The 14,808-nt window shown below is 30.8% G+C and overlaps 1 protein-coding gene across 1 annotated transcript in view; it reads right to left on the bottom strand.

The window, feature by feature from the left end:
• LOC134699015 (uncharacterized) overlaps positions 1 to 14,808 on the bottom strand; it is a 106,779-nt gene that overhangs the window by 72,912 nt on the left and 19,059 nt on the right. Inside the window, exons 8-15 of the mRNA XM_063560707.1 lie at positions 13,862 to 13,995; positions 13,060 to 13,083; positions 7,922 to 8,132; positions 7,156 to 7,410; positions 5,955 to 6,106; positions 5,088 to 5,286; positions 990 to 1,162; positions 54 to 405 (exon numbers count right to left, since the gene is read on the bottom strand). Coding sequence (XP_063416777.1) covers positions 54 to 405; positions 990 to 1,162; positions 5,088 to 5,286; positions 5,955 to 6,106; positions 7,156 to 7,410; positions 7,922 to 8,132; positions 13,060 to 13,083; positions 13,862 to 13,995 — 1,500 coding nt within the window. The remainder of the gene's footprint in view (positions 1 to 53; positions 406 to 989; positions 1,163 to 5,087; positions 5,287 to 5,954; positions 6,107 to 7,155; positions 7,411 to 7,921; positions 8,133 to 13,059; positions 13,084 to 13,861; positions 13,996 to 14,808) is intronic.

Below are 14,808 nucleotides of genomic sequence, written 5' to 3'. Positions count from 1 at the left end.
AAGTACTACGGGGGTTCTTATTATTCAAAAGGTACATTGTGAAAAATACTTACGTGAACAAACTGGGACAGTTTTATCATATTCTCCATCAGGTTGACAAGTGAGCGCAACATGTGCTTCCCCTGCATATGGAGCCTGGAATGTGTATCCTGTATTACAGTTTACTATCATGATATCACCATCTATGATAGAAGTCCTTGATGGGGTAACTGTGTATGATTGGTCTGACAATAAGCTACATCCTGTTGTATATGTGGCTCTAAATCCAGCACGATTCCCAACAGCACTTGTGGTAAACTTTAAAGCTAGCTGTCCTGTAGTGGACACCATTGGAGGAGGTTTACTTCCAGAATAACCATTTCCTGTATGTATTGGTGAACCCTGATCATCATCTCCTAACCAGGCCTGAAAAAAGAATGAAATTCAAATTCAAATTCAACTCATTGACTGATATGGAAAACATATCTTTAAAATCTCTGAAATTGTGTTTCTGTAAATATCGGTATCAATTTTTCTAAATCAAAATATAACTGAATTAGAGTCCTATTAAAAATTTGTTTGGCTAAACATTCCAGCTGCATGTTATTAATGCAATTATCTTATTTTTTTTTCTCAATGTTATATTTCTAGGTAATGAAAGTTAGTCTCCAAAATACATTTGATATATATATTAGACACTTACTTAGTATTTTTTTAAGATCCATATATGTGTTAATAATAATCATTTACACAAAATATATTATAAAACTCAATTATAAAATAATAACATTTTCTGATGTCCTCTGATTCAGCAAACATTTTAACAGCAATAACTCTAATAATTTTCTATTTAAAAAGTAAAGATCATTCAGGTTTCAAATACACAGTCATATATATCCTTGGATCTTTCAGTATCTGCATAAAAATGATTTAACTAATCCCCTCTCAGATGTGGCCCCAAAAACATGACCCATGTAAAAATTACAGCATAATTAATTGAGAAATCTTACCTGTAAATAATCCATAGCATTTTCTACATCATACTCATTAAACTGTAGTCTTAGCTGTCTTTTGTTGACTGATGTTATAGACCAGAAACATTGCAGGACTCCTGGATAGTTAACCACACCAAATCCAGGGGTAAATATTGTACCTGCATTACTCTTTATCTCAAAATTGCACCCTAAAAAATTATATAATCGATCTATGAGAAATACACATTATATCTTTGTTTTAAGATTCATTTTGATTCAACTATCTTCAATAAGATTCATTTGTATCTTTATTAATTTATATGTTAATATGCCAGCTATGCTGGCACTTATGGTAGAAGCATCGTTTTGGGACAAAGAACGATAACTCTTGCTAGACGACCCATCTGAAAAGTTTCGTCACTCTCGTTAAATCTCGTACGATTATTTTTTATTAATGGCTGCCAAAATTCTCGTTCAATCGCGATCTTGTAAAGACAGGCAGAACGGAACAAATTCGATGTTAAATACGACATGAATTTTTATTTGTTTGTAAAAACAAGAATTCAGAAATGTTGGCTACTTGGGTAGCTTATTTAAATTTTATTGTACCACGGAAATTACCGAAGTTAGGACAACAACATCTGACGCCATGTTTCGTCTGCTTCAACATTCCATTATCAGTGAGTTCAAAACAAATTACCTAAATAATTACAGGTACTTCATTTAAAAGTCACAAAATCAAAGTTAACGATGACATATTTAGCGTAAAAGTTCCGTCCAGCCATAGGAACACGGAAAAAACCTTTGCAGGCAATACATTTCGATTTTTTTTAAAATGGCCATGCGGCATGCGGGGTTACTCCGGTGCACTGGTTGACCATGACTACTTATGTTCATCTGCCGCATTATTCCCCACATCAATGAACACTGAATGTGGTTATTCAACATCATGTATATAGTCAATGACGAATCCAGCATTTCTTATAAGGAGGGCCAGCTGACAATTTTTTCTGAAGAAAAGGGGGACCCCTACCTTTCTGGGTCTTATGGTAGCCCACAGACTAATTCAAAACTTAACAAAAGTTTAAAGCATAAAAAAATATTCAAATAATTCACATTTTTTTAATTCTGTACTTCCTTTGGCAAACAATCAACAAATCTTTTCATTGATTATGTTACACCTTATACATGTTATACAGTCACAGGCACTTGTTTCTGTCAATATGGGGTTTACAATCCATACCAGTACAAAAAAAAACACAAGGTAGCTAACGAGAATTTTCAATGTGTTCGCTTCAACCAGGAACATATATATTAACAATTAGATATACTGTTCCCAGCTTCAACCAATATTTTATTACTTTCCCTTGCCACTTTCACGAATAAAAGTACACCAGTCTTTCGGTAATTGATTTATCTTTACAATGAAACAACTCACCATGTGAAGTTATCTTATCATCTTTTTAGATAGTTGTCTCATTGGCAATTATACCATATCTTCTTTTTTGTATCATTACAGTATCATGGATTGTTGGGATTTAATTTAAAACCCATTTTTCAATGACTCTACATGGACTCAAAATCATATTGGTGTAACTATATTGCAAACCAGGATAGTCTACAAAATAAGGACAGAATAAACTTTTGTCTGGTTAAATAAAAAAAATTGGTAAAAAATGACAATTTAGGTGCAATTTGGGTTTTCTCATGTTAGCAACTTCACAACAGAACTACAAATTTATTTTCATGACCAAAATCAAAACACAACGTCCAAACCTAAAGGCAATAAAATGCTTCACCACGCACAGCTTGATACGACCAAAGATGTATATTTAGCATATACATGTATAAAAAAAAAACATTTTTTTTATGTCAGTTGAAATCAAACATATTTTAATTTTGGATCCTTTAAACTTCAATATGGACTAATTTGAAAACAGGTATTGAGGCGAATCCACTTATTTCTATTCATCAGAAGTCTCTAACTACATATATCCTTAATTTCATATTGAAAGTCAGTCCTACAATAATATTGAAAATGTGTACATTTAAATTTTTTTCTAGAATCTCTCATGTGAAAGCAGTACCTTTTTGGTCACTATTTATGTGTTGCGTCTAAATAAGAATTGTAACACTTTATAGTGACTGAACAGGTTAAACAAATACTTCTCAAGAAACCGAAAAAGAAGACAACTTGAAACAGCACCAGCCATGCCAGTATTCATGTATGTATGAATAAAAACTCAGATCAGAATAGCCTGGACAATATGTAAGTTCTATGTCCTTGTGAATATATTGTGAGAAAAGTTATCAATAATTCTGCAGATAATGCAATTTTATTAAGTGTTTTGTACATTTTTTGTTTAAATTTTCACACAATCAGTGAAACATTATAACAGGCTGAACTAAATTTTTATAACTGAAAGTTTCAAACAATGACAAGTGTTTTATTTACAAAATAACTCATGTGTTTCTGTGCAAAAAAAAATCATGTCCAATTTTTTGAATTTTGCAGCCCATTTGCGCATGTCAATTGTGAATATATACTTACCAAATATATTTTCTTTATCCTGATACTCACATCCACATTATCAAGTACATATCATAGGAAAAATACACAAATTACAAATAAAATATTTAAAACACCCCATTTCAAGTGCATCTCCTGCCAAATCAGTATTTGTTGCATCTATATATACTAGATGAGTACATGTATAATCAATGCACATAAGGTAATTTTTTGAAGAAAGAACAAAAATTTTGAAAAAAAACACCCCAAATAATGTTGTACCATAACACCAAAATCAATTCTAATCATCCTTTTGTGTATTGAACCTCCTAGTAAAATTTCATAGAGATCAATTCACTTATACATGTTCTCATGTTATTGTCTGGAAACCAAATGTGTCTTCTTGAAAACAACTTTGACATGATTAAGCATTTATTTCACTCGAAAGCAAATTCTTGACATGCTTGTATTTCCCTTTTCCATTTTCCATTTTATTTTGCTGTCATATAAAAACTTGAAAAGTAAGCTACATCATGTGCATGTATAAAACAAATAAATGCAAGAAATGACATAAAACCGACTCTGAATTAGTACATGAAATTGATGTAGAACTCACAAACGGAAGATGATCAGAAATACAAATGTTTTTTTATTCAAGTCAGATTTTTTTTACCGAAGCCCTTCAGTGCTATCAATTAAAATTATTTAGTCAAAATTTAACACTAGTATTAAGTTTATCATAACAAATTGGCAAATACAGCCTTATTATCACCTAAAAAACTACTGTGTACAGACTGACATGTGCGGTTTCACCGTTTGGGAAGTTTTTATGTTTTTACATATAAAAAAGTTAAATTTATTTTGCATATCTGAAAATCAAAATTATTTTTGGTGAAGATCTGGATTCAAAATATTTTGTTTGTCCTATGCTTGAACAGATTTTTTATTCATCAATTTAGGAATCAGAATATTTTTGCAGGAAAAATACCATAACCCTTCATGGCTTTTCAAGTTCAATGTTCGTTCCCTAAACATGATCCATCTGAACTTATAATTTTATTTTAGATATAAACAATACGTTAATGAAGCCTAGGACATTCATTCTAAACATGCATGAAATATTTGCCACTGGACGTTAAACAACCAACAAATATATAGGACATTGTCTTAGTATAAAGCTGGCATTTAAGGTAGCACCTTCCTCATATTATTTTATATCATAACTATGAAGCATAGAAAACTCAAACTACACAAAAATATCTGTGTTTACATATGTTGATTGTTGGTGACTAACTTTCCTTGTAGCACTATTGCCTACATCATGACTGTCAGTTTTTATTGGTGGATAAAGCATGAGTAATCAGAGAGAACAAACAACCTTCAATAGGAAAACTGACAATTAATCCTAGTCAATTAAGATTATAGTTAAATGCAAATGCCACTGTCGAATTCAAATCAAAAACTCTATATTGACAGGCTAGTGATACATTTGATGAACTGCTAAGGCCAATTGGCCACCTACACTATTTTTCTTACATAAATATTTCACTTTTCTCAATTGAATTCAAATTAGCTGGTGACTAAGGCACGTTCTATAGATTTATATTCAAATGTCAACAACCTACCTTCCCTATAAGCCAGTAGAACACCTCTACACTTCAGATGTTCTTTTAACTTCATGTAGACATACATTCTATTTCCTGTTGACATGATTACCTCCCCTGACTTACTACTAGAGGTCAAGGTCTTTAGAGTAGGTGTGACTGGGTTGTTACCATCTTTCAAAACTACTGAATCAGATCCACAAAGTTGTATGTCTTTTACCTACAATTCAACAAAAAACATATTAAAAAAAGTTTTCAAATTACATGGTCAACTTGTGAAAATATGTTATCTGATCATATGGGGCTCAAGTAGGGTACCCCTCTTAAGTGGCAAGGCCACTTTTAAACAAATATGAAAATTACAGAAATACACATGAATTTCAAAAACTTTTAGAAGGTCACATAAACATTTTAATGACACTTCTTGCCACAAGGTTGCTATACAAAACTTTCAAGGTCACAGGCCAGATTTAACCATATAATTCCACTCATATAGGTTTGAAATAACAAAAAAATCAAATCAATTGTAGCAAATTTCAATAAGGAAATTACATTTTAATATCAGAAAATGTCTGAGTGTATGGATATATATATTCAGCTTTCAGGAAAAATTAACTTTTAATGACGGAGGTTGATGTGGAATCCTCATGGATAAACATAATCTGTAGCATAATTTGTGGAATTGAAACATTGTAACTATATATATATATATATATATATATAAGTTTTGGTTTTTCTCATTGTTAAAAGCTCTACATAAGCCTAATTGCTTGCTACCACTTGGATTCAACTCTAGTGGATAGTTGTCTCATTGGCAATCATACCACATCATCTCATTTTTTTAGGATGCATATCAAATAATATTCAGTACATTCAGAAGTGCTTTACCTCAACGCTGACAACATTACTACCAGAACTCTGTATTATCCACACAGTTTCTAGGTTCCCAGGATGTTGCAGAGGGTAGAGAGGGCTGTAGATAAACTGATCATAAGATGTCCCTGTTACTGAACCTCCAAGGGAAGGAATTTCATCTCTTACTGAAATCATAAATATGTGTATACAGAAACAGAAAACTATTAAAATGCTTATATTAAACTGAATTAAGGCAATCATATTACATTTCAAATTATTCAACATCAGCATTTTTAATTTCATGCCATGATCTGGAACTTGATGACTTTTTTATTTCCTTACACTAAAATGAAAAAAACAATGATATTCTATGGTTGAGATTGAGAATGAAAGATTCTCCCATCACTATGTAAACTGGGGGTTATATAATGATAGATAAAAGGAGAATAGATACATCAACAGAAGAGTATTCAGCAAGGTAACTTCCTTGATGTAATCCCTTATGATCAGTGCATATTCTACAAGGGGTCAATTCAGATATTCAACCTCTACCCTAGTAGTAGTTATTTTCAAATAGTTGAATTATCGTGTTACATAAAACTGGTGCATAATTATTAGGTCCATTTGTTCTGTATCTTAAGCCTAAATGTATTAAAGAATATCAACAATGCAATTTGTTTCTAAAGAATTGATTTTAAAATTATTTGAAATGAATCCAATATTGATTAAGTTATAAATATTAATGAAGATCAATATCTAATATAATATTGAATTTCTTGGAAACAGTACCAGTCAACAACATAATAGATGGTATACTTTGCTTTTTTGAATGGGAAAATGATATGTACATAGTAAAAACCTTAATAATTGTCTTATAACACTGTTTTCAATTGCTTTTGTTAATAATAGCCAAAGATCAGCCCAAATAGACCCGCAGGCATAAACAACATCTTAAAATCAGAAAAAATATAGTAAAATGAAAATTCCAGCCTGCTACCTTTCCTGTATTTTATGTAAAATACTGCAAATTCAGAAGTTATTGTGTGCATTTATAATAGCGATTTTGTCATTTAGACTACGGTAAAATGCGATTTTAATTTTTGCAATATTGAGGAAAATAAAATATGTTACAGTTAAAAAAAAGAGCCAATCGAGACATCAACAGACACTGCTAGTTTCTTCAGTTAATAATTATCTTACTGTTTTCCAATTAAGTGTACTATGAATTATTTACCTGGGTAACCTGTAGTCTGGAGACAAGTCTTCACATACAAATCACAGCAGTTATCATCAACAGGCAGAGCTACTTGTTTGAGTAAGAAACATGTGTTGTCATTCTTGTTGTATGAGAAGCCAGTACAAGTTATTGCTGAAGCACACTGAGATTCACATGTTGTGTGGTCCTGGTTATTGGTCAAGGTCAAAACATCACCTAGCTGACCTGTTGTGTATCTCTTGTTGGCTAATTTAGCAATCTGACACTGGAAATCTGTGAAATTCAAAAAATGCATATTATCATTATTTCATTTCATATGTGCACAGTATCTTTGCATATAAAACATTGCCTAAGTAGACATAAAATGAAGTTATCAGATTTGTAAAAAGTGTTGTTTTATTCAAGTTTTTTTGTTTCCTTTTATCAGTCCCCTACTTTCTTGCTTAATAACTTAATGTTGTGAATTCATGTCTCAGTATTTTCTGAGTTAGAATAAGAATTATATGCATATACTTCAATTTAAAAATGAAACAATATAATGTTTGTTCCCAAGTGTGCAAGGGTTGTATAGCCAGTCAAGGTCCTTAAAAACTTCCATTTGGTGTCTTGTTATCTTTTTAACTATATTTCATTGTTCTTATTATTTTTTACATTTCTTATGTTGAATATATTGTATAAAAAAAATTTGTGATGTATTAAACTTCAAGAATGTCATATCAATACATGTACTGTACAGCATGCATGATAAGTAAAAAATATGACTATCAACAGCTGTAATGTGTACCTGTTCTCCAAGTAAAAGTAAACCCACTTCTTTGTCTGGAAGCATCAGATACAAATCTCACTGTTAGGAAGTTATTAGAACTTATAAAAACTTGATAACTAGCTGGTAGTGAGCCTGAGAGGCGAGCCAAACATCGACTGTCTGCCAGAGCAGGACTCCCTTCCCAAAACTCAACGACATCAATATCTTCCTCTGTATTAAACTGAGTGAACTGAAAAATCAAAATTTGTTATGATCTGATTATCAGAAATACAGTCATGATTATCACTGTAATACTGGCTGCTGGGTTAACGTTCAATCTTATTTTTCGGACAATTGATCTGACCTTTTTTCATTTATTTAATGACAAATGATGTTGAATTGATAAAGATTCAATACCAATACTTCATTTCATGAATGGCCATTCAGAACAACTTTTAATTTCAATGCTAATTTAAGTTCCATTATAGCTCTATTGGACTTTTAAATAACAATGATATATTTGTTTGATAAAATTTAAAGGTATTTGTATTTTTATCATCAATAATTTTAATTGAAAAATTATTTAAACCATATCAATTTTAATATATATCTATAACAATATCTCAATATTAGCACACGTTTATAACAGTATTCATTGTTTTATTAGTGTGTCCATTTCCAAAAAATGTGCGTGAAAAAAGTAACACATCCACTATGCAGTTTGCAGAACAAGCATTCATGATGAAGATCTCTGAGTGGAAACATGAATAACAAGTAAACTGTGAGCTGCTGCTCACTGATGATACCCCCTGCTGCAAGTGGATAATATTAATAGTGTAAAAATATGCAAGTGTTCGGTAAACAGGAAGTTGTCGAGTGATGAATCTGAAAACGCAAATTTTCAACATGGCTATCATGTGTAAAACCATACAAGTGTTCGGTAAACCGGAAGTTGTCAAGTGATCAATCTGAAAACGCATCACACGGTAAAGCTGACTTAGATAAACCCTGAAACCAAATTTCAGAAATCCATGTATTGTAGTTCCTGAGAAAAATGTGACGAAAGTTTCATGGGACGGACTGACTGACTGACTGACGGACGGACTGATGGACGGACTGATGGACGGACGGACTGACAGACAGAGGTAAAATAGTATACCCCCCCCTTTTTAAAGCGGGGGTATAATTATACAGATAGAGAAATATCAATTAGACGAACTCTATATATTCTATATAAAAGAGATATTGATATATGCTTTACTGACTACTGAAATATCATTAAAGCTAAATATAGTATGAATTATAACAAAAATTAGATATCTAAACAATCAATTTCATAACAGATGTCTATTCCTTCATTCATAAGAAGTACTGAAGTTCTAAGCATCTAAAATTAATATCCCAAAGAAATAATTCTTCTAATTCTTCATGTATATATAAAGTGGATGAACAGTTACAGTGATGGAATGTTTGAGATTATCCATCAGATAGCTGAATACCTGTGAATGAAATGAAACTAGGATGATTTGATTTATTTCAAGATAATAAATATTAAATGGAGCTTTAATCACATGTGAAGGATTTTATAGAAATGATCAATATTCCCTAATATATGGATTATGCATAGTTTAAATGAATGAATTCTTAATTGATTTCACAATTCTATAGAACAACTTTACAAAATTCATTTAAAAGGTGTTAAGGTGGACAATTTAATTCTCATCTGTAGTATAAATCTATTTTTTGACATCAAACAAATTCTTCAGGTGAGTGCAATGATGACACAGTTTTTACTCAAATCTGATGAAAAAAACATCAACAAAAAAAACGAATCAAAAATTAAAAATAAAATTCACTGTTATGAAATAAAACAGCAACATAAAAGAATAAGCTGGTTAAATTAGGAGTCATCGATATCATCATTGGTCTCCTAATCTATTGTCAATAAATATTTCAGGTAGATATTTTCTTTTACATTATAAAATGCATCTCTAATGCATATTTTGGCTACTATCCAGCAGGATTGTGATTTTTAACATATTTAAGCATCTTCATTTGGTCAAACAGAATAAATGAAAGCTGACTTTACAACCTATATTTGTCCTGTGCAATCTTGCTTAAATAATTTCCTTAACTTTTGAGCTGATCCAACTCAGGAAAGGATATCTGTTATAACTCATATAATTTGGTCTTAACAGCAAATACATATCATTTTAAAGCTGTGGAAGTAAATTGGATAGAAAAAGTTCTTATTTTCTTTTCCATAGAAGCATATTCAATGGTCTTTAAGGTAAATGGACACTCATTTTCTAGTGTTTTGTAAAGGTAATCATAAAATGTTAGAAAATCACTTCATATTAGCTTAAACATGTAACACTTGAGACTTTCAGATGGCAGTAGTTAAACAAATAAAAATGTATATGTTAAAAAAAATATAAAACTAGATGAAACCAGATGCTCCGCAGGGCATAGCTTTGTACGACTGCAGAGGTTGAACCCTGAACGGTTGGGGCAAGTATGGACACAACATTCAAGCTGGATTCAGCTCTAAATTTGGATTGTGATTAAATAGTTGACACAGCATAGGTTTCTGACACAGAATGAATGTGTTCTAATGAACTTAAAATTTTTGTTTTCTCTTAGAGCAGTTCACTATGCTGTTGAATATTAATCCTCTCAAAAAAATGTTTGAAGAAATTTTCTTTTTATTTATGAAATTTCAAATGAGAAAAATTGAACCCAATTTTTTTAATCACATCCCCCTTTCCCTTATTCCAAAACTAATCTCAATTAAAATTTCTAATGGAGTTTGCAACAATAACTACTCATTTAAATACATCATAAAATATTAAGATGTAAAAAAAACTGCTTGTTATCACTGAATGGTAAAGATTATTTTAATTTATCAGTTGGTAGTAAAAAGTGAATATACATTGTATATTGTATATAACAAAGATTTAAGTTGATTCTGGACAAAGAAAGATAACTCCAATCAAAAAAAAATCTTGCTATTGCACAATATTGTGCAATTAGATATTTCTTGCCTACTATTCTGGACAAAGAAAGATAACTCTAATTTAAAAAAAAAATGCTATTTCACAATATTGTGCAATTAGATATTTCTTGCCATTGCGCAATACTGTGCAATTGAAAAGACTTGCTATTGCACAATACTTAATATAATAATTTTAGATCCTGATTTGGACCAACTTGAAAACTGGGCCCATAATCAAAAATCTAAGTACATGTTTGGATTCAGCATATCAAAGAACCCCAAGATTTCAATTTTTGTTAAAATCAAACTAATTTTAATTTTGGACCCTTTGGACTTTAATGTATACCAATTTGAAAACAGGACCAAAAATGAAGAATCTACATACACAGTTAGATTTGGCATATCAAAGAACCCCATTTATAATTTTTGATGAAATCAAACAAAGTTTAATTTTGGACCCCGATTTGGACCAACTTGAAAACTGGGCCAATAATCAAGAATCTAAGTACATTTTTAGATTCAGCATATCAAAGAACCCAACTGATTCATTTTTTGTCAAAATCAAACTAAGTTTAATTTTGGACCCTTTGGACCTTAATGTAGACCAATTTGAAAACGGGACCAAAAGTTAAGAATCTACATACACAGTTAGATTCGGCATATCAAAGAACCCCAATTATTCAATTTTGATGAAATCAAACAAAGTTTAATTTTGGACCCTTTGGGCCCCTCATTCCTAAACTGTTGGGACCAAAACTCCCAAAATCAATACCAACCTTCCTTTTATGGTCATAAACCTTGTGTTTAAATTTCATAGATTTCTATTTACTTATACTAAAGTTATGGTGCGAAAACCAAGAAAAATGCTTATTTGGGTCCCTTTTTGGCCCCTAATAATTCCTAAACTGTTAGGACTTAAACTCCCAAAATCAATACCAACCTTCCTTTAGTGGTCATAAACATTGTGTCAAAATTTCATTGATTTCTATATACTTAAACTAAAGTTATTGCGCGAAAACCAAGAATAATGCTTATTTGGGCCCTTTTTTGGCCCCTAATTCCAAAACTGTTGAAACCAAAACTCCAAAAATCAATACCAACCTTTCTTTTGTGGTCATAAACCTTGTGTCAAAATTTCATAGATTTCTATTAACTTAAACTAAAGTTATAGTGTGAAAACCAAGAAAATGCTTATTTGGGCCCTTTTTGGCCCCTAATTCCTAAAATGTTGGGACCAAAACTCCCCAAATCATTACCAACCTTCCTTTTGTGGTCATAAACCTTGTGTTAAAATTTCATAGATTTCTATTCACTTTTACTTAAGTTAGAGTGCGAAAACTAAAAGTATTCGGACGACGACGACGCAGACGACGACGCCAACGTGATAGCAATATACGACGAAAATTTTTTCAAATTTCGCGGTCGTATAAAAATAAATAGTAGGTAATTCAAAATGTGTGTTAGTGCGGTTGGTAATGGTTAAAATGGTGAAGTAATGCAGAAAAATTATGAGAAGATGCAAAAGTGTTCATACCATTAGTTTCAAAATTGATTTTTTTTTCTGATAAATATATGAAATTTTATTGTCATGAAAGAATTAATATTCATTGGATAAAAGATGATTTTTAGCTACACTGGTATAATTCCAATTCCAAATTTGAAATTCATATGTTTACAAAAAACTAAATTGTTAAGATACCTGAACACTTTAAATATGATGTAATGTGCAAACAAAAAGGTGCAATGTTGTCTTGCTAATTTTAACCTGATTTTTTTTTAACAATTTTTAAAAAATCTATAACTTCCCAAATTTTCTTCATACTTTTTTACATTTAATAATCTAAGAAAAAGACAACATTTCAGCATGAAATGTGAAACTAAGCTATGGAAAGTCATGTTGGAAAGAAATTAGTTTTATACTGGCACTTTGCGCACTATAATTTCAATTACAGGCACAATTAAATTCTAGAATAGGATAGTACTTTTGCTAGCTGCAGTTACAATTACAGTAATAGGTTATTCCAGAAAGAAAGTGATTTCATTCTAAATTTCTACTGGTTTGTGTCTTTTTTTCACGGCATATTATTATAACACTTGCAATGACATTACATTTTAAAAGACCATGTGTACAAACTAATTTCTATCAAACATGACAATAAAGGATTATATCCTTTGTGTTTACCTGTGGAGTAGAAGGATCAGAAAGCTAATGCACACAAAACAAATAAATAACAAATCAGTGATATGACTACAAAATCAAAATGTGAAATGAAATTACAAAGAAAACAGAGTGAAAACACTTTCAAAAACACTTTAATATGTATATATAAGAAACGTAAACCAACTAATTTTCTGAGCATTTTATTTTTGTGACTTTCAATAGAAGAAAACACAATTATATGTAAAACTGATTTATCTACACCTAGTTAATATAATAATAGTGCAAATCATATTGCAGTAAAATTGACTAGAAAGGGATAAACGCGAAATAAAGTATCCACAAAAATAAGTTGGTTTACAATATATGTATGCACAACAAGTTATAATTCATGTTGTTCTAAAGTGAAATAAGTATTACTGCAAACTGAAATTTGGTGTCAATTCTAAATTACACTTCAAGGTGATTCAATAATAATGCTTATTATGTTTTAAAGTGAAGGAAATCTTGTTTTTTTTCAAACTGAAAAATTGTGTCCGAAATACACTCCAAAGTGATAACATTTGAAACTGTTGGAAATAGGATTGGGAAAAACACAATTACTTGAATTCCTTGTTTCTGAAAAAAACATCAGCAAATTTAAAAAGCGAAGTCTTACTATGATCTACTTTTAAAAAAAAGCTCTGTTTCATGCATGAGAAGTTAGACAAGTGTTGTTTCAAATATCAATAAACAAAATTAAAGAAAATCTTCCGGTATAAAGCTATCCATATAAAACCCACTTCCATCTTTGCATAGCCAAATTATGCTTTTATTTTGTAATTACCTGGACTTGTATTCTCTCCCCCACTGGGGCCTCTATTGTCCAAATACATGTAGAACTGGCTGGGTATGTTGAACCAGTGATTGGCATTGTAACCTGTCCACCATTCCCAGACATGTAATACTTACAATCAGTTGCTACAATAACAAAGCATAATTAATAAAGGTCAAACGGGTCCTCATAAGCATAAAAAAACTTGCTTTTAATAATTCTAACCTCAAGCAAATATAACCCATTTCACAATTTTCTAAGAATAATTTGTTGGTATACTTAAACATTTAACATTTATTATGAATAAAAGAAATGTTATCCTTTTAATAACATCTACCTAACATTAAAACAAACATTATAATGAGAGGGGGAATATTTTCAAAGATAAACAGTTATTTATAAACAAAGGATTTTCTTAAATTCCTCCACTTAAACCAAATTCAGTATTTTAACAATAAAACAGACACCATTTTTTTAATTTTTACCATAAAAACTGCATTACACACAGTAAAACCTATTTTTACTCTAGGCTTTGTATACCGGTAGGAGTTTATTTTGTTATGTTACAGTAGTTAGAGGTATCAGTCTGTATATTTGTCTTTTACAATAGAAGAAATATTCATGAGAAAACCTGAAGCCAGTCTATAAAACTAGACTTCTGTATCAGCACATGTTTTTTGTTATTGAGAAGTTACTTCACTTATCAAATCTGAATAATCAGAGTAAATTTTAGAGTATTATCTTCCATTTTTCCAATTTTAAATGATACTATTTATCAATATGGATTTGGTGTTTTTAAGTTCATGAAACAAATCTATATGCAAAACTCATAGCAAAGAAACAACACTTTTATTCTGTTCATCTGAATAAATACTCAATGAAGATTCAACACAGAGCAAAAGCTCTCACTTTGACTTTTACTAGGCTCTAGCACTGGTTTGAGAAGTAGGAATGCATGG

This window comes from Mytilus trossulus, unplaced genomic scaffold, assembly GCF_036588685.1.
Source record: "Mytilus trossulus isolate FHL-02 unplaced genomic scaffold, PNRI_Mtr1.1.1.hap1 h1tg000024l__unscaffolded, whole genome shotgun sequence".
In the NCBI taxonomy this organism is placed as follows: Eukaryota; Metazoa; Mollusca; class Bivalvia; order Mytilida; family Mytilidae; genus Mytilus; species Mytilus trossulus.
The sequence above is the reverse complement of the archived record's forward strand: the minus strand, read 5'-3'. Positions and strand labels throughout refer to the sequence as shown.